We start from the raw sequence: 23435 nt of genomic DNA on the forward strand, positions 1-23435 counted from the left end.
TTTGGGGGGGTTTTGGGGTCTGTGGGATTTTGGGGGGGTTTATGGGGTTTGGGGGGCTCAGGAATTTTGGGGGATTTATGGGGTTTGGGAGCCTTTATAGGATTTTGGGGCATTTATAGGATTTTGGGGGATTTATGGGATTTGGGGGTGACCTACAGGATTTTGGGGGTGTCTATGGGATTGCAGAGTCCCCAGATTTTGGGGTTCCCCCTTTTTTGGGGTCTCTGTGAGTCCCCCCCCCCCCCCCCCCAAATTCCAACCCCAAAATCGGCCACGATTTTCTGGGAATTTCTTTATTGACCCTTCCAGACCCCCCCAAACCCGGGGGGAGGGACCCCAAAACCCCCAAACCCCCTCCCCAAATTGGGGGTGCCTCATTTCGGGGGTCCCGGGCACTCCAAACCCCCTCCAGGATTTGGGGTGCCCCTGAAGGGTTCAGGACCCCCCAAACCCCCTCCCCAAATTCTGGGGTGCCCCTGGAGGGGTTCAGGACCCCCCAAACCCCCTCCCTGAAGGGTTCAGGACCCCCCAGACCCCCTCCCCAAATTGGGGGTGCCTCATTTTGGGGGTCCCGGGCACTCCAAACCCCCTCCCCAAATTTGGGGTGCTTCATTTCGGGGGTCCCAGGCACCCCAAACCCCCTCCCCAAATTTTGGGGTGCTCCAGGAAGGGTTCAGGACCCCCCAAACCCCCTCCCCAAATTGGGGGTGCCTCATTTTGGGGGTCCCAGGCACTCCAAAGCCCCTCCAGGATTTGGGGTGCCCCTGAAGGGGTTCAGGACCCCCCAAACCCCCTCCCCAAATTCGGGGTGCCTCATTTCGGGGGTCCCGGGCACTCCAAACCCCCTCCCCAAATTTGGGGTGCCTCATTTTGGGGGTCCCGGGCACTCCAAACCCCCTCCAGGATTTTGGGGTGCCCCTGGGGGGGTTCAGGACCCCCCAAACCCCCTCCCCAAATTGGGGGGGCCTCATTTCGGGGGTCCCGGGCACCCCAAACCCCCTCCCCAAATTGGGGGTGCCTCATTTCGGGGGTCCCAGGCACTCCAGACCCCCTCCCCAGATTTTGGGGTGCCCCTGGGGGGTTTCAGGACCCCCCAAACCCCCTCCCCAGGATTTTGGGGTGCCCCTGGGGGGGTTCTGGACACCCCAAAGCCCCTCCCCAAATTGGGGGTGCCTCATTTCGGGGGTCCCAGGCACCCCAAACCCCCTCCAGGATGGGTTCAGGACCCCCCAAACCCCCTCCCCAAATTTTGGGGTGCCCCTGGAGGGGTTCAGGACCCCCCAGACCCCCTCCCCAAATTCGGGGGGCCTCATTTCGGGGGTCCCGGGCACCCCAAACCCCCTCCAGGATTTTGGGGTGCCTCTGGAGGGGTTCAGGACCCCCCAAACCCCCTCCCCAAATTTTGGGGTGCCTCATTTCGGGGGTCCCGGGCACTCCAAACCCCCTCCTCAAGGGTTCAGGACCCCCCAAACCCCCTCCCCAAATTTTGGGGTGCCTCATTTCGGGGTCCTGGGCACTCCAAACCCCCTCCAGGATTTGGGGTGCCCCTGGGGGGTTTGGGGTCCCTCATTTTGGGGGTCCCGGGCACCCCAAACCCCCTCCCCAAATTCGGGGTGCCTCATTTCGGGGGTCCCAGGCACCCCAAATCCCCTCCCCAAATTGGGGGGGCCTCATTTCGGGGGTCCCAGGCACTCCAAACCCCCTCCAGGAATTTGGGGTGCCCCTGGAAGGGTTCAGGACCCCCCAAACCCCCTCCCCAAATTGGGGTGCCTCATTTCGGGGGTCCCAGGCACTCCAAACCCCCTCCTCAAGGGTTCAGGACCCCCCAAGCCCCCTCCCCAGGATTTTGGGGTGCCCCTGGAGGGGTTCTGGACACCCCAAACCCCCTCCCCAAATTGGGGGTGCCTCATTTCGGGGGTCCCAGGCACTCCACCATGCCCTGGCCCCTGACGCCGTCGAAGAAGAAGAAATTGTTGTGGGGGGGGTCCCGCTGGGACAGAGCCTGGGGGGGACACAGGGGGGTCACAGGGGGGATTTGGGGACCCCCCAAAATCCCCCAGACCCCCCAAAATCCCCCCAAAATCCCCCCAGGCCGTACCTTGACCACCTCCTGGCCCAGCACGCCCCCGACCACGGCGCACACCGGCGCCATCTCCGAGAAGCAGAAGCTGGAAAGGGGAAAAAAGGGGAAAATTCAGCAGGAAAATCCCCCAAATCGGGGGGGTTCACCCCAAAAAATGGGAGGGGAGGGACCGAAAAATCCCCAGGGTTCAGGTCTGAGAGGATTGGGAGGAAACGCTGAGGTTTTATCCCAAAAAAGCTGCTTAAACCCCAAAAAATGCTTAAAACCCCAAAAAACTGCTTAAAACCCCGAGGTTTCACCCCAAAAAAGCTGTTTAAAACCCCGAGGTTTCACCCCAAAAAAAGGCCTTAAAACCCTGAGGTTTCACCCCAAAAAAAGCTGCTTAAAACCCCGAGGTTTCACCCCAAAAAAGGTCCTTAAAACCACGGGGTTTCACCCCAAAAAAGGTCCTTAAAACCCCGACGTTTGACCCCAAAAAAGCTTCTTAAAAGTGTGGAAGTGTCCCCTGTCCCCTCACCTGTCCAGGTGTCCCCTCTGTGTCCCCTCACCTGTCCCCTCACCTGTCCAGGTGTCCCCTCACCTGTCCCCTCACCTGTGCAGTTGTCCCCTGTCCCCTCAGTGTCCCTTCACCTGTCCAGGTGTCCCCTCACCTGTGCAGGTGTCCCCTCATCTGTCCCCTCACCTGTGCAGGTGTCCCCTCTGTGTCCCCTCCCCTGTCCAGGTGTCCCCTCACCTGTCTCCTCACCTGTGGAAGGTGTCCCCTGTCCCCTCAGTGTCCCCTCACCTGTCCAGGTGTCCCCTCACCTGTCCCCTCACCTGTGGAAGGTGTCCCCTCAGGTGTCCCTCACCTGTGCAGGTGTTCCCTCACCTGTGCAGGTGTCCCCTGTCCCCTCAGTGTCCCCTCACCTGTGGAAGGTGTCCCCTGTCCCCTCACCTGTGCAGGTGTCACCTGTCCCCTCACCTGTCCCTCACCTGTGGAAGGTGTCTGCTGTCCCTCACCTGTGCAGGTGTCACCTGTCCCCTCACCTGTCCCTCACCTGTGCAGGTGTCCCCTGTCCCCTCACCTGTGGAAGGTGTCCCCTGTCCCCTCACCTGTCCCTTCCCCTGTCCCCTCACCTGTGGAAGGTGTCCCCTCTGTGTCCCCTCACCTGTGGAAGGTGTCCCCTGTCCCCTCACCTGTCCCCTCACCTGTGGAAGGTGTCCGGCAGCAGCTGTGTCCCCACCCCCAGCGCCTCCAGCACCTCCCGGCGCAGCCGCAGCAGCCGCTGAGAGTCCTCGGTGGCGCTGCGGGGACACGGGTCACGGCCGGCCTCGGTACGGAACCGGAGCAACACTGGGGACAAGGGACACCAAAGAGACATTGTCACTGTCACTGTCATTGTGACATTGTCACTGTGTCACTGTCACTGTGTCACCGTCACTGTGTCATTGTCACTGTCACTGTCACCTCGGTGGCACTGCGGGGACACGGGTCATGGCCAAACTCGGTACGGAACCGGAGCAACACTGAAACGGGACACCAAAGGGACATTGTCACTGTGTCATTGTCACCATCACTGTGATTGTCACTGTCACTGTCACTGTGTCACTGTGTTACTGTCACTGTCACCTCGGTGGCACTGCGGGGACACGGGTCACGGCCGGTGTCTGTCCTGAACTGCAACAGAACTGGGGACAAGGGACATTGTCACTGTGATTGTCACTGTGTCACCATCACTGTGTCACTGTCACTGTCACTGTCACCTCGGTGGCACTGCGGGGACACGGGTCACGGCCGGTGTCTGTCCTGAACTGCAACAGAACTGAAACACAATATTGTCATTGTCATTGTCATTGTCATTGTCACCATCACTGTGTCATTGTCACTGTGTCACTGTCATTGTCATTGTCACCTCGGTGGCGCTGCGGGGACACGGGTCACGGCCGGTGTCAGAGCGGAACTGCAACAGAACTGGGGACAAGGGACATTGTCATTGTCACTGTGTCACTGTGTCACCGTCACTGTCACTGTGTCACTGTCACTGTCACTGTGTCACTGTCACCTCGGTGGCACTGCGGGGACACGGGTCACGGCCGGTGTCAGAGCGGAACTGTAACAGAACTGCAAAGGGACATTGTCATTGTCAGTGTCACTGTGTCACTGTGACATTGTCACTGTGTCACTGGCACTGTGTCACCGTCACTGTGTCACAGTCACAGTCACAGTCACTGTCACTGTCACTGTGTCACTGTCACTGTCACTGTGTCACTGTCACTGTCACTGTGTCACAGTCACAGTCACAGTCACTGTCACTGTCACTGTGTCACTGTCACTGTCACTGTGTCACTGTCACTGTCACTGTGTCACAGTCACAGTCACAGTCACTGTCACTGTCACTGTGTCACTGTCACTGTCACTGTGTCACTGTCACTGTCACTGTGTCACAGTCACAGTCACAGTCACTGTCACTCTGTCACTGTCACTGTGTCACTGTCACTGTCACTGTGTCACTGTCACCGTCACTGTGTCATTGTGTCACGGTGTCACTGTCACTGTCACTGTCACCGTCACCAGGACACAGGGACAAGGACCTTGGGAACACTTTTATGTTTTTTTACCCATAAATAGTATTTTTTTTCCCCCGGAAATGAGATTTTTTTCGCAAAAATGAGATATTTTTTCCCCAAAGAGACCTTTTTCCCCAAAAATGAGAATTTTTTTCCCCCAAAAATGAGATTTTTTCCCCAGAAATGAGATTTTTCTCCAAAAAATTAGATGTATTTTCCCCTGAAATGAGATTTTTTTCCCCAAAAATAAGATTTTGTTTTCCCCCCAGAAATGAGATTTTTTTTCCCACAAACTAGATTTTTTTTTTTCCCAAAACTGAGACTTTTTTCCCCACAATGACATTTTTTCCCAAAACACGCTATTTTTTGGGGAAACCGCCCGGGAATTCACCTTGGAGCAGGAAATAGTCGGGGGCCGTTTTCCTCAGCGCCGCCGCCGCCTCCTCCCCGCGCCACTGCACGGCCAGGGCCTCGCGCAGCGGGCAGAACTGCAGCCTCTGTTTGGGGCAAAAAACGGAGATTTTGGGTGTTTGGGGGGAAAAACAGCAATTCCCACAGCGGGCAGAACTGCAGCCTCTGTTTGGGGCAAAAAACCCGGATTTTGGGTGTCTGGGGGGGAAAACAGCAATTCCCACAGCGGGCAGAACTGCAGCCTCTGTTTGGGGCAAAAAACGGAGATTTTGGGGCAAAAAACCCAGATTTTGGGTGTTTGGGGGGAAAAACAGCAATTCCCACAGCGGGCAGAACTGCAGCCTCTGTTTGGGGCAAAAAATGGAGATTTTGGGTGTGGAGAAAGAATGAAAACTCCCAGTTCCAGGGAACAGGAATTGGGAATTCTCCCAATTTCAGGGTTTAGGGATTTGGGAATTCTCCCAATTTCGGGGAACAGGAATTGGGAATTCTCCCAGTTTTAGGGAAACAGGAATAGGGAATTCTCCCAATTTTGGGGAACAGGAATTGGGAATTCTCAGGAACAAAGCCCAGCCCCATTCCGGGGCTCTGGAATCCCAAAAATGGATCCCCGGGAATTCCCACGGGATTGGGACCAGCAGCTGCTCCTGGTGGCATCTGGGGACATTCCCAGGGACATTCCCGGGATTTTGGGGTCCATCCCAGGATTTTGGGTTCCATCTCAGGATTTTGGGGTCCATCCCGGGACTTCCGGGTCCATCCCGGGATTTTGGGGTCTATCCCAGGATTTTGGGGCCCATCCCAGGATTTTGGGGTTCTGGGGTCATGACCCACTGACCTTTTTGACCATGGTGGTCTCGGCCGGCTCCAGCCGGGCCCGTTTGGGGTTTGATTTTGGGGTTTATCCCAGGATTTTGGGGCCCATCCCGGGATTTTGGGGCCCATCCCGGGATTTTGGGGTTTGGGGTCACGACCCACTGACCTTTTTGACCATGGTGGTCTCGGGCGGCTCCAGCCGGGCCCGTTTGGGGTTTGATTTTGGGGTTTATCCCAGGATTTTGGGGTCTATCCCGGGATTTTGGGGTTTATCCCAGGATTTTGGGATTTATCCCAGGATTTTGGGGTCCATCCCAGGATTTTGGGGCCCATCCCAGGATTTTGGGGCTCTGGGGTCACGACCCACTGACCTTTTTGACCATGGTGGTCTCGGCCGGCTCCAGCCGGGCCCGTTTGGCCTCGGGTCCATCCTCCACCCCCGCGCTCACCTTGGCCACCTTGGGCTTCTCCCTGAGGACGGAAACGCCCGGAATTCCAGCAGGAGCGCCCCAAAATCCCGGGATTTCGGGGGTTCCGCCCCAAAACTCACTCCACGAACTCGTGCTCGCCCAGGTCAGCGAACATGTAGCCGTGGTAGCCGAAGACGTCGCCGGTGAAGAACTTGACGCCGTTTTTGTGGCAGATCTGGTTGATCCTCACCATGGACTCCCGGGAGCAGCAGGTGAGGCACACCTGGCGGGGAAATTTGGGGAATCAGCCCCGGATTTTGGGGGGTTTTATGGGGGAAAAGCGGAATGGGGCAGGGGGAAGAGTGGGATGGGGTTGGGTGGTTTGCTTTTTTTGGGATAGAAGGGAATTGTACCCCAAAATGGGGAGATTTTGCCCCAAAACAGGGGATTCCACCCTAAAATGGAATGATTATACCTCAAAATGGAAAGATTTTACCCCAAAATGGGGTGATTCCACCCTAAAATGGAATGATTCTACCTCAAAATGGGGAGTTTTACCCCAAAATGGCGGATTCCACCATAAAATGGGGTGATTCTATCCCAAAATGGGGGGTTCTATCCCAGAATGGGATCATTCTACCTCAAAATGGGGAGATTTTACCCCAAAATGGGGGGATTCCACCTCAAAAGGGGATAAACCCAGCCCAGAATGGATAAACCCCAAACCCCCCCAAACCCGTGCCAAACCCCCCCAAACCTGTGCCAATCCCCCCCAAACCCGTGCCAAACCCCCCAAACCTGTGCCAAACCCCCCCAAACCCGTGACAACTCCCTCAAACCCGTGACAATCCCCTCAAACCTGTAACAATTCTATCCCAAACCTCCCCAAACCTGTGCCAAACCCCCCCAAACCTGTGCCAAACCCCTCAAACCTGTACCAATTCTATCCCAAACTCCCCCAAACCCATGCCAAATCCCCCCAAACCCGTGCCAAATCCCCCCCAAACCTGTGCCAATCCCCTCAAACCCGTGCCAAACCCCCCCAAACCCGTGCCAATGCCCCCCAAACCCGTTCCAAACCCCCCCAAACCCGTGCCAAGCCCCCCCAAACCCATGCCAAACCCCTCCAAACCTGTGCCAAACCCCCCCAAACCCATGCCAAACCCCCCCAAACCTGTGCCAATCCCCCCCAAACCCATGCCAATCCCCCCCAAACCTGTGCCAAACCCCCCCAAACCTGTGACAACTCCCTCAAACCTGTAACAATTCTATCCAATCCCCCCCAAACCTGTGGCAATCCCCCCAAACCCGTGCCAATCCCCCCCAAACCCGTGCCAAATCCCCCCAAACCCATGCCAAACCCCCCCAAACCCGTGCCAAACCCCCCCAACACCCCGAAATTGGGGCAGCCCCGCGGTACCGCGTCGAACTGTGTGAAGAACTCGTGGGGTTTGCTGTCCACGCTCTCGGCGTCGGCCTTCACCTCCACCATGGGGTTGAGGCTCTGCGCCCGCTCCAGCGACGCCTCGGCCCGGTTCCGGCCCACGGAGCCCGCCGGGATCAGGAACTGCGCCCGGCTGTCCTCGGCACACACCTGGGAACGGCAATTCCCGGATTTCGGGGGGCGGGAATGGGAATTCCCGGATTTTGGGGATCAGGAACTGCGCCCGGCTGTCCTCGGCACACACCTGGGAACGGCAATTCCCGGATTTCGGGGGGTGGGAACGGGAATTCCCAGATTTTGGGGGGCGGGAACGGGAATTCCCACATTTTGGGCATCAGGAACTGCGCCCGGCTGTCCTCGGCACACACCTGGGAACGGCAATTCCCGGATTTCGGGGGGTGGGAATGGGAATTCCCAGATTTTGGGGATCAGGAACTGCGCCTGGCTGTCCTCGGGACACACCTGGGAATGGGAATTCCCGGATTTTGGGGGGCAGGAATGGGAATTCCTGGATTTTGGGGATCAGGAACTGTGCCCGGCTGTCCTCGGCACACACCTGGGAATGGGAATTCCCGGATTTCGGGGGGCGGGAATGGGAATTCCCGGATTTTGGGGATCAGGAACTGCGCCCGGCTGTCCTCGGGACACACCTGGGAATGGGAATTCCTGGATTTTGGGGGGCAGGAACGGGAATTCCCAGATTTCGGGGGGCGGGAATGGGAATTCCCGGATTTTGGGGATCAGGAACTGCGCCCGGCTGTCCTCGGCACACACCTGGGAACGGGAATTCCTGGATTTTGGGGGGTGGGAACGGGAATTCCCAGATTTTGGGGAGCAGGAACTGCGCCCGGCTGTCCTCGGCACACACCTGGGAATGGGAATTCCTGGATTTTGGGGGGCGGGAACGGGAATTCCCAGATTTTGGGGGGTGGGAACGGCAATTCCCGGATTTTGGGGGGCAGGAACGGGAATTCTCGGATTTTGGGGAGGAGGAATGGGAATTCCCAGATTTTGAGGATCAGGAACTGCGCCCGGCTGTCCTCGGCACACACCTGGGAACGGGAATTCCCAGATTTCGGGGAGCTGGAATGGGAATTCCCACATTTTGGGGAGCAGGAACGGGAATTCACAGATTTCGGGGATCAGGAACTGCGCCCGGCTGTCCTCGGCACACACCTGGGAATGGGAATTCCTGGATTTCGGGGGGCAGGAACGGGAATTCCCACATTTCAGGCAGCAGGAATGGGAATTCCCGGATTTCGGGGGGTGGGAACGGCAATTCCCGGATTTTGGGGAGCAGGAACTGCGCCCGGCTGTCCTCGGCACACACCTGGGAACGGCAATTCCCGGATTTCGGGGGGCAGGAACGGGAATTCCCGGATTTTGGGGATCAGGAATGGGAATTCCCGGATTTTGGGGATCAGGAATGGGAATTCCCGGATTTTGGGGATCAGGAACTGCGCCCGGCTGTCCTCGGCACACACCTGGGAACGGCAATTCCCGGATTTCGGGGGGCGGGAACGGGAATTCCCAGATTTTGGGGGTGTTTGTGAGGGGGGAAAACCCAGGTGTGGACAGGATGAAATTCCCAGATTTTGGGAGAGAATCGCAGGGATGGAGGCGATGAAATTCCCAGATTTTGGGGCTGTTCTGAAGGGAAAACTCCGGGGATGGAAATTATGAAATTCCCAGATTTTGGGAGAGAAACACAGGGATGAAGGTGATGAAATTCCAAGATTCTGGGGCTCCTCCAGGTGTGCCCAGGTGTGTGCCCAGGTGTGTCCCCTCCCCCCAGGTATGCCCAGGTGTGTGCCCAGGTGTGTCCCCAGGTATGCCCAGGTGCGTGCCCAGGTGTGTCCCCAGGTGTGCCCAGGTGTGCCCAGGTGTGTCCCCAGGTGTGTGCCCCTCACCTGTTGGTGGTCCAGCAGGGTGAGGCCCCTGACCCCGGCCAGGATGAGGCTGTGCCCAGGTGTGGGTGTGTTCCCCCCACCCAGGTGCGTGCCCAGGTGTGTCCAGGTGTGCCCAGGTGTGTCCAGGTGTGTCCCCAGGTATTCCCAGGTGTGCCCAGGTGTGTCCCCAGCTGTGCCCCCAGGTGTGTCCCCAGGTGTGCCCCTCACCTGTTGGTGGTCCAGCAGGGTGAGGCCCCTGACCCCGGCCAGGATGAGGCTGTGCCCAGGTGTGGGTGTGTCCCCTCCCCCCAGGTGCGTGCCCAGGTGTGTCCAGGTGTGTCCCCAGGTGTGCCCCCAGGTGCCCCCCTCACCTGTTGGTGGTCCAGCAGGGTGAGGCCCCTGACCCCGGCCAGGATGAGGTTTTTGGCCACCTCGGCGCCGAGCCCGCGCAGCCCCACCAGCAGCACCCGCGACGCCCGCAGCCTGTGGGGCACCGGGAAAAACGGGAATTATCCTCGGGATACGCCCCGAGAACGGCAACGGGAACCCAAAAGCGGGGAGAGGCACCCCCAGAGCCCTACAGGGACCCCCAGAGCCCTACAGGGACCTCCCAGACCCCTACAGGGACCCCCAGACCCCTACAGGGACCCCCAGACCCCTACAGGGACCCCCAGACCCCTATAGGGACCTCCCAGACCGCCACAGGGACCTCCAGACCCCCATAGGGACCCCCCAGACCTCTACAGGGACCCCCAGAGCCCTACAGGGACCCCCAGACCCCCATAGAAACCTCCCAGACCCCTACAGGGACCCCCAGACCCCTACAGGGACCCCCAGACCCCCATAGGAACTTCCCAGACCCCTACAAGGACCCCCAGACCCCCATAGGAACCTCCCAGACCCCTACAGGGACCCCCAGAGCCCTATAGGGACCCCCCAGACCCCTACAGGGACCCCCAGACCCCTATAGGGACCCCCAGACCCCCACTGGGACCTCCCAGACCCCTACAAGGACCCCCCAGACCCCCATAGGAATCTCCCAGAGCCCTACAGGGACCCCCAGATCCCCATAGAAACCTCCCAGACCCCCATAGGAACTTCCCAGACCCCTACAGGGACCCCCAGAACTCTATAAGGACCCCCAGACCCCCATAGGAACTTCCCAGACCCCTACAGGGACCCCCAGACCCCTATAGGGACCCCCAGACCCCCATAGGAACTTCCCAGACCCCTACAGGGACCCCCAGACCCCTGTAGGAACTTCCCAGACCCCTATAGGGACCCCCAGACCCCCACTGGGACCTCCCAGACCCCTACAAGGACCCCCCAGACCCCCATAGGAACCTCCCAGACCCCTACAGGGACCCCCCAGACCTCTACAGGGACCCCAGACCCCTACAGGGACCCCCAGAGCCCTATAGGGACCCCCAGACCCCCATAGGAACTTCCCAGACCCCTACAGGGACCCCCAGACCCCTGTAGGAACTTCCCAGACCCCTATAGGGACCCCCAGACCCCCACTGGGACCTCCCAGACCCCTACAAGGACCCCCCAGACCCCCATAGGAACCTCCCAGACCCCTACAGGGACCCCCCAGACCTCTACAGGGACCCCAGACCCCTACAGGGACCCCCAGAGCCCTACAGGGACCCCTAAGCTGCTATAGGAACCTCCCAGACCCCTACAGGGACCCCCAGAGCCCTACAGGGACCCCCAAAAGCCCCTATAAAGCCCTCTTAAATCCTTTATAGGGCTCGTATAACTCCTGCAAAGCTCTGACCCCTCCCATAGGACCCCCCAAGCCCATACAGAGACCCCCCCAGGACCCCCCAGCCCCACAGACCGTTTCTGGGCCTCGAGCCCCCAGAGGCGGATCTGGCGGTCGTACTGAGCCGCCTCCTCCTCGCTGATGCCGCCGGGGCTGGACTCGTCCTTCTCCACCATGGCCGCGGCCCCGAGACCCCTCTGAGGATCCCCACAAAGCCCCTCAGGACACCTAAAAACCCCTCTGAGCTTCCAAACCCCCTCTCGACACCTCACAGCTCCTCCCGGGCCATCACAAACCCTCCTGACCCCTCAGACCCCTCACGGCCCCCAAACCCCTCACGGCCCCTCACGGCCCCCAAACCCCTCACGGCCCCCCAGATCCCCTCACAGCCCCTCACAACCCCCAGATCCCCTCACGGCCCCTCACGAACCCCAAACCCCTCATGGCCCCCAAACCCCTCACGGCCCCTCACGAACCCCAAACCCCTCACAGCCCCTCACGAACCCCAAACCCCTCACGGCCCCCAAACCCCTCACAGCCCCTCACGGCCCCCAAACCCCTCACAGCCCCTCACGAACCCCAAACCCCTCACGAACCCCCAGACCGCTCACGGCCCCTCACGAACCCCCAGACCCCTCACAGCCCCTCACGAACCCCCATACCCCTCACGGCCCCCAAACCCCTCACAGCCCCTCACGGCCCCCAAACCCCTCACAGCCCCTCACGAACCCCAAACCCCTCACAAACCCCTCAGACCCCTCATGAACCCCAAACCCCTCACGGCCCCTCACAACCCCCCAGACCCCTCACGGCCCCCAAACCCCTCACAGCCCCTCACGGCCCCCAAACCCCTCACGGCCCCTCACGGCCCCTCGCGGCCCCTCACGGCCCCCAAACCCCTCACAGCCCCTCACGGCCCCCAAACCCCTCACGGCCCCTCACGAACCCCAAACCCCTCACAGCCCCTCACGGCCCCTCACGGCTCCTCACGAACCCCAAACCCCTCACGGCCCCTCACGAACCCCAAACCCCTCACAGCCCCTCACGGCCCCTCACGGCCCCTCACGAACCCCAAACCCCTCACGGCCCCTCACGAACCCCAAACCCCTCACAGCCCCCAAACCCCTCACGAACCCCCAGACCCCTCACGGCCCCTCACGAACCCCAAACCCCTCACGGTCTCCAAACCCCTCACGGCCCCTCACAACCCCCCAGATCCCCTCACGGCCCCTCACAACCCCCAGATCCCCTCATGGCCCCTCACGAACCCCAAACCCCTCATGGCCCCTCACGAACCCCAAACCCCTCACAGCCCCTCACGGCCCCCAAACCCCTCACAGCCCCTCACGAACCCCAAACCCCTCACAGCCCCTCACGAACCCCAAACCCCTCACGAACCCCCAGATCCCCTCATGGCCCCTCACGGCCCCCAAACCCCTCACAGCCCCTCACGAACCCCTAGACCCCTCACAGCCCCTCACGAACCCCCAGACCCCTCACGGCCCTAAACCCCTCACAACCCCCCAGATCCCTTCACGGCCCCCAAACCCCTCACGGCCCCTCACGAACCCCCAGACCCCTCACAGCCCCCAAACCCCTCACGGCCCCTCACAAACCCCCAGACCCCTCACGGCCCCCAAACCCCTCACGGCCCCTCACGAACCCCCAAACCCCTCACGGCCCCCCAAACCCCTCACAGCCCCTCCCAACCCCTCAGACCCTTCACGAACCCCAAACCCCTCACAGCCTCTCACAACCCCCCAGATCCCCTCACAGCCCCCAAACCCCTCACTGCCCCCCAAACCCCTCACGGCCCCTCACGAACCCCCAGACCCCTCACAACCCCCAGATCCCCTCACGACCCCCAAACCCCTCACGGCCCCCAAACCCCTCACGGCCCCCAGACCCCTCACAGCCCCTCACGAACCCCCAGACCCCTCACGGTCCCTCACGGCCCCCAAACCCCTCACAATCCCCCAGATCCCCTCACGGCCCCTCACGAACCCCAAACCCCTCACGGCCCCCAAACCCCTCACGGCCCCCAAACCCCTCACGGCCCCTCACGAACCCCCAGACCCCTCACGGCCCCTCACGAACCCCAAACCCCTCACGGCCCCCAAACCCCTCAGACCCCTCACGAACCCCCAGACCCCTCACGGCCCCTCACGGCCCCTCACGGAACTCACAGCGCCCTCTAGCGGCCCGCGCAAACCCCCGCGCGCGGCGCCCGCTGCCGCTCCACATCCCACCGGGCGGGTTGGGGGGGGGGGATGCACCGAATCCGCTCCCGGTACCCGCAGGCCCTCAGGAGAAAAGAACGTCCAGACCTTTTTTTCTGCTGTTATTTCACCCCGGTGTGGCGGCGCGAGGCCGCGGTCACGGATTTTGGGGGGGTCTTCCCGTGAGCCGTGTGGTACAACCCGTGTTGTGCCCCCCTCCTTTCCACACTGAGATGGACTCGTCCTCCTCCCATTGCGGGCGTTCCCGCCATCCCCGCTCGGCTTCGTCAATCTCCGGGAATCTTCGGAAGGACTCGGAAAACTTCGGGAACACTCGGAGAATTTTGGAGAACTTCGCGGAAATCCCAGGATTTCCTCATCCCAAAGAAACGAAGCGGCCAAACCCGTGCAAAAATCCCGTCAATAATTAGAGAAATCGGGGCTTTTGGGGTTGTTTTATAAAGTCTGTGTGTTTTTTTTCCAAGTCACAAGCAGATCCCTAACTCTCTTCCCGCTCCTCCCACCTTGCATAGATTTTCCTATAAATTCAGCAAATTCGCGACATTTTGGGGGTTTGGAGATTTTTTCCTGACCGACATTTGGATGTGGAGAACATCCCGTGACCAGTGGAAATTCCCTGTCCTGATCTGAACTCCGAGGTGGGAAGAGGATTTTGGGGAAACATTGAGTCCAATTATCAACGAGTTTGGGAGGGATTTTGGGTAGGGAAAGAGAAATCCGTGAGGGGAAAAATACTCCAAATCTCCTTATAAGCACTTTTTCTTACATAAATCTCCTTATATATCCTTTTTCTTCCTGAAAAACTCTCCTTAATTTTTTTTTTTTAAATGAAAATTCGCACATGCGAAGACTTTCGGAAACATTCGGAGAATTTCGTGAGAGTCCCGGAGAGAATCGGAGACTCGCGGAGGCGTTCGGAAACGCTCGGCACGAAGCGGAAAAACCCGATGAGGTCTTCGTGCATCTCCGGGGCTTTTCGGGACCCTCCGAAGCGGCGGCGCTCGGGTGTTTTCGGCGGTTCTCGGGTGTTTTCGGCAGTGTTCGGGTGTTTTCGGCGGCGCTCGGGTGTTTCCGGCGGCCGCCGGGGCGCTGCCTCAGGGCGGGCGCCATTTTGTGTGTCCGCCCGCGGAGCGCGGGGCGCGGGCGGAGGAGCCGCCGGGCCGAGCCCCCCGCGCCGTTCAGTGACTGTGCCCCCCGTTCTCCACCCCTTTGCCCGTTACCCATGGCCGTGGAGAGCCCGAGTGTCCCCCCCGCCGCCGCCGCCGCCTCCCCCCCCAGCCCGCACTGCTCCCCCCCTTCTCCGTCCTGCCATGGCAGCTGCAGCCTCCCCCGGCCGCCGCCGCCGCTCCAAGGGCACCATCACGGCCCGGACGAAAGGTCCAGTAACCGCCTCTCCCGAGCGCCTTCTCTGTGTGCCTGGGGCCCAGGTTTGGGGAGGGGGCGGCGGGAGGGCAGGGGAGGGCAGGGCCCGGGGGCTGAGGGGGGCGGCCTGTGGGGAGGGGGCTCGGGGGGATGAGGAGGAGGAGGAGGGTGAGGAAGGGCCTGAGGGGGATTGGGGGGCTGAGGAGGAGGAGGAGGGTGAGGAAGGTGCTGAGGAGGAGGAGGAGGGTGAGGAAGGCCTCAGGGGGCTCGGGGGGCTGAGGAGGAGGAGGGTGAGGAAGGGGCTGAGGAGGAGGAGGAGGAGGGTGAGGAAGGCCCCAGGGGGCTCGGGGGGCTGAGGAGGAGGAGGAGGGTGAGGAAGGCCCCAGGGGGCTCGGGGGCTGAGGAGGAGGAGGAGGGTGAGGAAGGCCCCAAGGGGCTCGGGGGGCTGAGGAGGAGGAGGAGGGTGAGGAAGGGCCTGAGGGGGATTGGGGGGCTGAGGAGGAGGAGGGTGAGGAAGGCCCCAAGGGGCTCGGGGGGCTGAGGAGGAGGAGGAGGGTGAGGAAGGCCACAGGGGGAGTGGGGGAGGCCCGGGAGGCTCTGAGGAGGAGGAGGGTGAGGAAGGGCCTGAGGGGGATTTGGGGGGCGTGAGGAGGAGGAGGAGGAGGAAGGGCCTGAGGGGGATTTGAGGAGGAAGAGGAGGGTGAGGAAGGGCCTGAGGAGGAAGAGGAGGGTGGGGAAGGGCCTGAGGAGGAAGAGGATGGTGAGGAAGGGCCTGAGGGGGATTTGAGGAGGAGGAGGAGGGTGAGGAAGGTTCTGAGGAGGAAGAGGAGGGTGAGGAAGGGCCTGAGGAAGATTTGGGGGGGTCCTGAGGAGGCTGAAGGGCCTGAGGGGGATTGGAGGAGGAAGAGGAGGGTGAGAAAGGTTCTGAGGAGGAAGAGGGGGTGAGGAAAGGTCTGAGGGGGAATTTGAGGAGGAGGAAGGAGCTGAGGGGAGTGAGGAAGGAGCTGAGGGGGGATTTGAGGGGGAGGAGGGTGAGGAAGGAGCTGAGGAGGATTTGGAGGGGTCCTGAGGAAGAGGAAGGGCCTGAGGGGGATTTGAGAGGAGGAGGAGGAGGAAGGAGCTGAGGGGGATTTGAGGAGGAGGAAGGTGAGGAAGGGCCTGAGGAGGATTTGGGGGGTCCTGAGGAGGCTGAAGGGCCTGAGGGGGATTTGAGGAGGAAGAGGAAGGTGAGGAAGGGCCTGAGGGGGATTTGAGGAGGAGGAGGGTGAGGAAGGGCCTGAGGAGGAAGAGGGGGGTGAGGAAGGGCCTGAGGGGGATTTGAGAGGAGGAGGAAGGGCCTGAGGGGGGTGAGGAAGGAGCTGAGGGGGGATTTGAGGAGGAGGAGGGTGAGGAAGGAGCTGAGGAGGAAGAGGAGGGTGAGGAAGGGCCTGAGGGGGATTTGAGGAGGAAGAGGAGGGTGAGGAAGGGCCTGAGGGGGATTTGAGAGGAGGAGGAGGAGGAGGAAGGAGCTGAGGGGGGATTTGAGGAGGAAGAGGAGGGTGAGGAAGGGCCTGAGGGGGATTTGAGAGGAGGAGGAGGAGGAGGAAGGAGCTGAGGGGGGATTTGAGGAGGAAGAGTGGGGTGAGGAAGGGCCTGAGGGGGATTTGAGAGGAGGAGGAAGGGCCTGAGGGGGGTGAGGAAGGAGCTGAGGGGGGATTTGAGGAAGAGGAGGGTGAGGAAGGGCCTGAGGGGGATTGGAGGAGGAAGAGGAGGGTGAGGAAGGTTCTGAGGAGGATTTGGGGGGGCCCTGAGGAGGCTGAAGGGCCTGAGGGGGATTGGAGGAGGAGGAGGAGGAGGAGGAAGGAGCTGAGGGGGATTTGAGAGGAGGAAGGTGAGGAAGGTTCTGAGGAGGATTTGGGGGGGTCCTGAGGAAGAGGAAGGGCCTGAGGGGGATTTGAGGAGGAAGAAGAGGGTGAGGAAGGGCCTGAGGAGGATTTGGGGGGCCCTGAGGAGGAAGAAGAGGGGAGGAAGGCAGCGCAAGCCTCGGGGGAGGGGATTTGGGATATTTTGGGGGATTTTGGAAGGCTGATCCATGGTGAGGGAGGGGAGTTAGGTGATTTTTGGGGGGTTTAACCCAAATTTTGGGGATTTTGGGTCTTTCCTGAGGGAGTCCCACCCCTTTTTTTAGGGGATTTAATTTGGGGAGGGGGTTTCGTTCCTCTTTAGAGAAAACTAAAACTCCTTTTTTGGGGGGGTGAGTTTCAAGGTTTTGGGGGGTTAAAACCATTTTTTGGGGGGCTTGACCCCTTTTTGGGGATTAAAATCCTCATTTTGGGTTTAACCCCTTTTTTTAGGGATTAAAATCCTCATTTTGGGTTTAACCCCTTTTTGTAGGGATTAAAATCTTAATTTTGGGGTGTTGAACCCCTTTTTTTTTATAAATCCTCATTTTGGAGGATTTTAGGGGTTCAACTTTTTTGGGGAAAGTTTAATTCCAGAGGGTGGGGGGGTCTAGTTGAGTTTTTTTGGGGGGATTTAGGTTTTTTTTGGGGGGTTTAACCCTTTTTTGGGATATTTAGGTGCTGGGGGGGTTATCCCTATTTTGGGGGGTTTTAGACCATTTTTGGGGGTTTAAACCAATTTTTTGGGGATTAAAATCCTCATTTTGGGGGATTTTAGGAGTTCAACTTTTTTTTTTGGGAAAGTTCAATTCCAGAGAGGGTCTAACTGGGTTTTTTGGGGGATTTTAGCCCTTTTTTAGTGATATTTAGGTGCTTGGTTGGTTTAACCCCTATTTTGGGGGATTTTAGCTCCTTTTGGATCTTTTTGGGGGGAATGGTCCTGAATGAGTTCTTCATTTCCTCCTAAAAATTCCATTTTTTTCCTTAAAATCCCCCCCAAATTTGGATCAGGAGGTTTGGCGGTCCCTGCAGGGATTTGAAATGTTCCAAAATCTCCAAATCTGCCCCCAAAAATCCCCTTTTCCCTCTTTTTGTGCCCCCTCATCGCAATAATTCGGAGCCATTTCTTGAATTCCCTTTTTTTTTGGGTAATTTAATCCAAAAATGTGAGAAAAACAGAAAAAAAGTAAAATTAGGGAGGTTTGGGGAGAATTTGTAGGGAAAATGGTAAATTCAGGGAGTTTTGGGGTGTTTGTAGGGAAAAAAGTGAATTTGAGGAGATTTTTAGGGGAAAAAAAAAGAATTTTTGGGGGAAAAAAGGGAAATCCAGGGAGTTTTGTAGGGGAAAAAGGGAATTTGGGGATATTTTAAGAGGGAAAAAGTGAATTCTAGGGTGTTTTTAGGGGAAAAAAGAGAATTTTTAGGGTATTTTTTAGGGGGAAAAAGGTAAATATAGGGAGTTTGGAGTTGTTTTTAGGAAGAAAAGGGTAACTAAGAGAGTTTGGGGGATATTTTTTAGGATAAAAATGTAAATCCAGGGGATTTGGGGGGATTTTTAGGAAAAAAAAAAGTGAAAGGAGGGAGGTTTTTTGGTTATTTTTAGTAAAAAACGAGAAATAAAGGAAATTTGGGGCTGTTTTTAGATAAAAAGGTGAAATAAGGGATTTTTAGGTGTATTTTTAAGGGACAATATAAATTTTTGGGGTATTTTTAGGGGGAAAAATGTAAATCCAGACAGTTTGGGGATATTTTTAGGGGAAAAAAAGCAAATAAAAGGAAGTTTGGGGATATTTCTTTAAAAAAAAAACCAATCCCAGGGATTTTTGGGGGGTTTTCCTGGGAAAAAAAGGCAAATCCAGGGAATTTTGGGGAGCTGGGCTTCATTTCCATGTGGGGAATGGGTGGGAAATGGGTGGAAAATGTGGAATTTTGTATTTTCTTGGTGCCTTTTCTCCCCTAAACGTGGAAATCCCCCCCGGTGTGTCCCAAACCAAGCAGAAACCCCCCCAAAAAAAGTCACAAAAGCACACAGTTCCCAAAAAAACCCCAAAAATCCCAAAAAATCCCAAAAAAGGGACGTTCCCAGGTGCAACACCCCGAGCTGGAACGGGAATTTCCACCCCGGCCGTGGAAAAGTTGGTGGAAATCACCGGAAAAGTGTGTGAAAATCATCCAAAAAGGTGGTAAAAAGCACCTCACACTGCCCCGTGCCCCCAGGTGTGCCCAGGTGTGCCCCAGGTGTGCCCCAAGTGTGTCCAGGTGTCCCCAGGTGTGCCCAGATGTGCCCCAGGTGTCCCCAGGTGTCCCCAAGTGTGCCCAGGTGTATCCCAGGTGTGCCCAGGTGTGCCCCAGGTGTGCCCCAATTGTCCCCAGGTGTCCCCAAGTGTGCCCAGGTGTGCCCCAGGTGTGCCCAGGTGTGCCCCAGGTGTCCCCAGGTGTGCCCCAATTGTCCCCAGGTGTACCCCAAGTGTGCCCCAGGTGTGCCCCAATTGTGCCCAGGTGTATCCCAGCTGTGCCCAGGTGTGCCCCAGTTGTGCCCAGGTGTCCGCAGGTGTGCCCCAATTGTGCCTAGGTGTGCCCAGTTGTGCCCAGGTGTACCCCAAGTATGCCCCAGGTGTGTCCCAGTTGTGCCCAGTTGTGCCCAGGTGTATCCCAGGTGTCCCCAAGTGTGCCCAGGTGTGCCCCAATTGTCCCCAGGTGTCCCCAAGTGTCTCCAGTTCTCGCCCGGTGTGCCCAGGTGTGTCCAGGTGTACCCCAAGTATGTCCCAGGTGTCCCCAGGTGTGCCCCAGGTGTCCCCAGGTGTCCCCAGATATGCCCCAGTTGTGCCCAGGTGTCCCCAAATGTGCCCCAGGTGTGCCCCAATTGTCCCCAGGTGTGCCCAGGTGTGTCTCAGGTGTGCCCCAGGTGTCCCCAGGTGTGCCGAGCTGTGCCCAGGTGTGTCCCAGTTGTGCTCAGGTGTATCTGAGATGTGCCCACATGTATCCCAGGTGTGCCCAGGTGTGCCCAGCTGTGCCCCAGTTGTGCCCCCAGGTATGCCCAGGTGTGCCCAGGTGTACCCCAGGTGTGCCCAGCTGTCCCCAGGTGTGCCCAGGGTTATCCCAGCTCTGCCCAGGTGTGCCCAGGTGTATCTGAGATGTGCCCAGTTGTGTCCCGGGTGTGCCCAGCTGTATCCCAGGTATGCCCAGCTGTGCCCAGGTGTGCCCAGGATTATCCCAGCTGTGCCCAGGTGTGCCCCAGCTGTGCCCAGGGTTATCCCAGGTGCACCTAGGTGTGCCCCAGCTGTGCCCAGGTGTATCTCAGGTGTGCCCAGGTATATCCCATGTGTGCCGAGCTGTGCCCAGGTGGGCTCAGGTGTGCCCCAGGTGTGCCCAGGTGTGTCCCAAGTGTGCCCCAGGTGTGCCCCAGGTGTGCCCAGCTGCATCCCAGCTGTGCCCAGGTATATCCTAGCTGTGCCCAGGTGTGTCCCAGCTGTGCCCAGGTGTGTCTCAGGTATATCCCAGCTGTGCCCAGGTGTGCCCCGGTGTATTCCAGGTGTGCCCAGGTGTATCCCAGCTGTGCCCAGGTGTGCCCAGGTGTGCCCCAGGTGTGCCCCAGGTGTGCCCAGGTGCACCCAGGGTTATCCCAGGTGCGCCTAGGTGTGTCCCAGCTGTGCCCCAGGTGTGTCCCAGGTGTGTCCCAGCTGTGCCCCAGGTGTGTCCCAGGTGTGTCCCAGCTGTGCCCAGGTGTGCTCAGCTGTATCTCAGGTGTGCCCAGGTGTATCCCAGCTGTGCCCAGGTATATCCCAGGTGTATCCCAGGTGTGCCCAGGTGTATCCCAGGTGTGCCCCAGCTGTGCCCAGGTGTGCCCCAGCTGTGCCCAGGTGTATCCCAGGTGTGCCCAGGTGTATCCCAGGTGTGCCCAGGTGTATCCCAGGTGTGCCCCAGCTGTGCCCAGGTATATCCCATGTGTGCCCAGGTGTATCCCAGGTGTGCCCAGGTGTGCCCAGGTATATCCCAGGTGTGCCCAGGTGTGCCCAAGTGTGCCCAGCTGTGCCCAGGTATATCCCAGGTGTATCCCAGGTGTGCCCCAGCTGTGCCCAGGTGTATCCTAGCTGTGCCCAGGTGTATCCCATGTATGCCCAGCTGTGCCCAGGTGTGTCCCAAGTGTGCCCCAGGTGTGCCCAGCTGTGCCCCAATTGTGCCCAGGTGTCCCCAGGTGTGCCCAGGTGTGTCCCAAGTGTGCCCCAGTTGTGCCCAAGTGTGCCCCAGGTGTCCCCAGGTGTGCCCAGGTTCCCCTCGCTGGTAAAGCACAAATTGGGAATTATTCCCAAAAAAATCCCCATCGTTTCTCCCCAGAAAAATCCCATTTTTCCCAAAAAAATCCTATTTCCCCCCATAAATTCCCATTTCTTCACCATTTCCCCCAAAAAATCCCATTTTCCCCAAAAAAATCCCATTTTTCCCCATAAAATCCCATTTTTTTCACCATTTTCCCCAGAAAGAATCCCATTTTCCCCAAAAAAATCCCATTTTCCCCAGAAAAATCCTATTTCCCCCATAAATTCCCATTTTTTCACCATTTTCCCCAGAAAAATCCTATTTTTCCCAAAAAAATCCCATTTTTTCCATAAAATCCCATTTTTTCACCATTTTTTCCCCAGCAAGTCCCATTTTCCCCCCCAAATCCCATAAAATTCCCGTTTTTTTCCCGGAAGAACAGGGAGCCTCAGGAGGAGCCACAATTCCCATTTCCCTCTCCAAACCCCATTTATATTTCACCAGAAAAATCCCATTTTTTCCCCAAAAAATCACAGAAAAATCCCATTTTTTCACCAAAAAATCCCATTTTTTCACCGAAAAATCACATTTTTTCTGTATTTTTTCCCCAAAAATCCTGGAAATTCCTGTTTTTTTGCAGAGATTACAGGGAGCCTCAGGAGGATCCACAATTCCCATTTCCCTCTCCAAACCCCATTGGTTTTCCCCAGAAAAATCCCATTTTTTCACCATTTTTTCGCCGAAAACTCCCATTTTTTCATCAAAAAATCCCATTTTTTCCCTATTTTTTCCCCAAAATCCCATAAAATTCCCAATTTTTTTCCAGGAAGAACAGGGAGCCTCAGGAGGATCCACAATTCCCATTTCCCTCTCCAAACCCCATTGGTTTTCCCCAGAAAAATCCCATTTTTTCACCGAAAAATCCCATTTCTTCCGTATTTTTTCCCCAAAAACCCAGGAAATTCCCGTTTTTTTCCAGGAAGAACAGGGAGCCTCAGGAGGAGCCACAATTCCCATTTCCCTCTCCAAACCCCATTATATTTCCCCAGAAAAATCCCATTTTTTCCCCAAAAAATCCCAGAAAAATCCCATTTTTTCACCTAAAATTCCCATTTTTTCACCGAAAAATCTCATTTTTTCCATATTTTTTCCCCAAAAACCCGGGAAATTCCTGGTTTTTTCCAGGAAGAACAGGGAGCCTCAGGAGGATCCACAATTCCCATTTCCCTCTCCAAACCCCATTACATTTCCCCAGAAAAATCCCATTTATTCACCATTTTTTCGACGAAAAATCCCATTTTTTCACAGAAAAATCCCATTTTTCCCCCAAAATCACAGAAAAATCCCAATTTTTTTCCAGGAAGAACAGGGAACCTCAGGAGGATCCACAATTCCCATTTCCCTCTCCAAACCCCATTGGTTTTCCCCAGAAAAATCCCATTTTTTCACCGTTTTTTCGCCGAAAAATCCCATTTTTCCCCAAAAAAATCCCATTCTTTCACCGAAAAATCCCATTTTTTCCATATCTTTTCCCCAAAAACCCTGGAAATTCCTGTTTTTCTGTAGGAAGAACAGGGAGCCTCAGGAGGATCCACAATTCCCATTTCCCTCTCCAAACCCCATTGGTTTTCCCCAGAAAAATCCCATTTTTTCACCGAAAAATCCCATTTTTTCACCATTTTTTCACCGAAAAATCCCATTTTTTCACGGAAAATTCCCATTTTTTCACCGTTTTTTCACATAAATTCCCTTTTCCCCCCGCAGGGAGGACGGGGAGCTGGAGGAGGGCGAGCTGGAGGACGATGGCGCCGAGGAGGCGGCTCCGAGCTCCCGGTCCCGCTCACTCTCCCAGCAGGACAAACCCCAGAAAAATCCCATTTTCCCCCAAAATCCCATAAAATTCCCTTTTTTTTCCAGGAAGAACAGGGAGCCTCAGGAGGATCCACAATTCCCATTTCCCTCTCCAAACCCCATTACATTTCCCCAGAAAAATCCCATTTTTTCCCCAAAAAATCCCAGAAAAATCCCATTTTTTCGCCGAAAAATCCAATTTTTTCCGTATTTTTTCCCCAAAATCCCATAAAATTCCCAATTTTTTTCCAGGAAGAACAGGGAGCCTCAGGAGGAGCCACAATTCCCATTTCCCTCTCCAAACCCCGTTACATTTCCCCAGAAAAATCCCATTTTTTCACCGTTTTTTCGCCGAAAAATCCCATTTTTTCATCAAAAAATCCCATTTTTTCCGTATTTTTTCCCCAAAAATCCTGGAAATTCCTGTTTTTTTGCAGGGATTACAGGGAGCCTCAGGTTGATCCACAATTCCCATTT

At 57.2% G+C, this 23435-nt stretch overlaps 2 protein-coding genes across 10 annotated transcripts in view; one reads left to right on the forward strand and one right to left on the reverse strand.

Annotated features, from left to right (window-relative positions):
• Nucleotides 1–277: 277 nt before the first annotated feature.
• On the reverse strand, nt 278–13745 carry SAE1 (SUMO1 activating enzyme subunit 1). Of its 9 annotated transcripts, XM_072920937.1 has the most exons (12): nt 13511–13567; nt 11444–11565; nt 9972–10083; nt 7688–7861; nt 6408–6550; nt 6229–6328; nt 5022–5127; nt 3272–3416; nt 2099–2168; nt 1906–2002; nt 1467–1495; nt 1024–1042 (listed from the first exon to the last, which is right to left on the reverse strand). In XM_072920937.1, the coding sequence occupies exons 2-10, from the start codon at nt 11542–11544 to the stop codon at nt 1907–1909; spliced, it is 1047 nt and encodes a 348-aa protein (XP_072777038.1). In that variant the 5' UTR covers nt 11545–11565; nt 13511–13567; the 3' UTR covers nt 1024–1042; nt 1467–1495; nt 1906. The 9 variants fall into 9 exon arrangements, with proteins under 9 accessions (XP_072777037.1, XP_072777036.1, XP_072777040.1 ...); XM_072920936.1 differs by lacking the exons at nt 1024–1042; nt 1467–1495 and adding an exon at nt 278–654 and having other exon boundaries at nt 1899–2002; XM_072920935.1 differs by lacking the exon at nt 1467–1495 and having other exon boundaries at nt 690–1046; nt 1882–2002.
• Nucleotides 13746–14693: 948 nt separating this feature from the next.
• The window catches only part of ZC3H4 (zinc finger CCCH-type containing 4), a 31411-nt gene continuing 22669 nt past the window's right edge, over nt 14694–23435 (forward strand). Inside the window, 1 exon segment of the mRNA XM_072920920.1 lies at nt 14694–14985. Within this exon segment, the coding sequence (XP_072777021.1) occupies nt 14831–14985 (155 nt within the window). The 5' untranslated portion in view covers nt 14694–14830.

The sequence above is a fragment of the Taeniopygia guttata genome, chromosome 34 (assembly GCF_048771995.1).
Source record: "Taeniopygia guttata chromosome 34, bTaeGut7.mat, whole genome shotgun sequence".
In the NCBI taxonomy this organism is placed as follows: domain Eukaryota; kingdom Metazoa; phylum Chordata; class Aves; order Passeriformes; family Estrildidae; genus Taeniopygia; species Taeniopygia guttata.

Bases quoted from the DNA above. Each gene is read 5' to 3' on its own strand.
- SAE1 (XM_072920936.1), bottom strand. From the start codon at position 11,544: ATGGTGGAGAAGGACGAGTCCAGCCCCGGCGGCATCAGCGAGGAGGAG. The intron at 7,862-9,971 runs GTGAGGGGGGCA...TGCCGTTCCCAG, and splicing joins CCCTGCTGGACCACCAACAG to GTGTGTGCCGAGGACAGCCG. The intron at 2,003-2,098 runs GTACGGCCTGGG...TGTCCCCCCCAG, and splicing joins TGGGCCAGGAGGTGGTCAAG to GCTCTGTCCCAGCGGGACCC.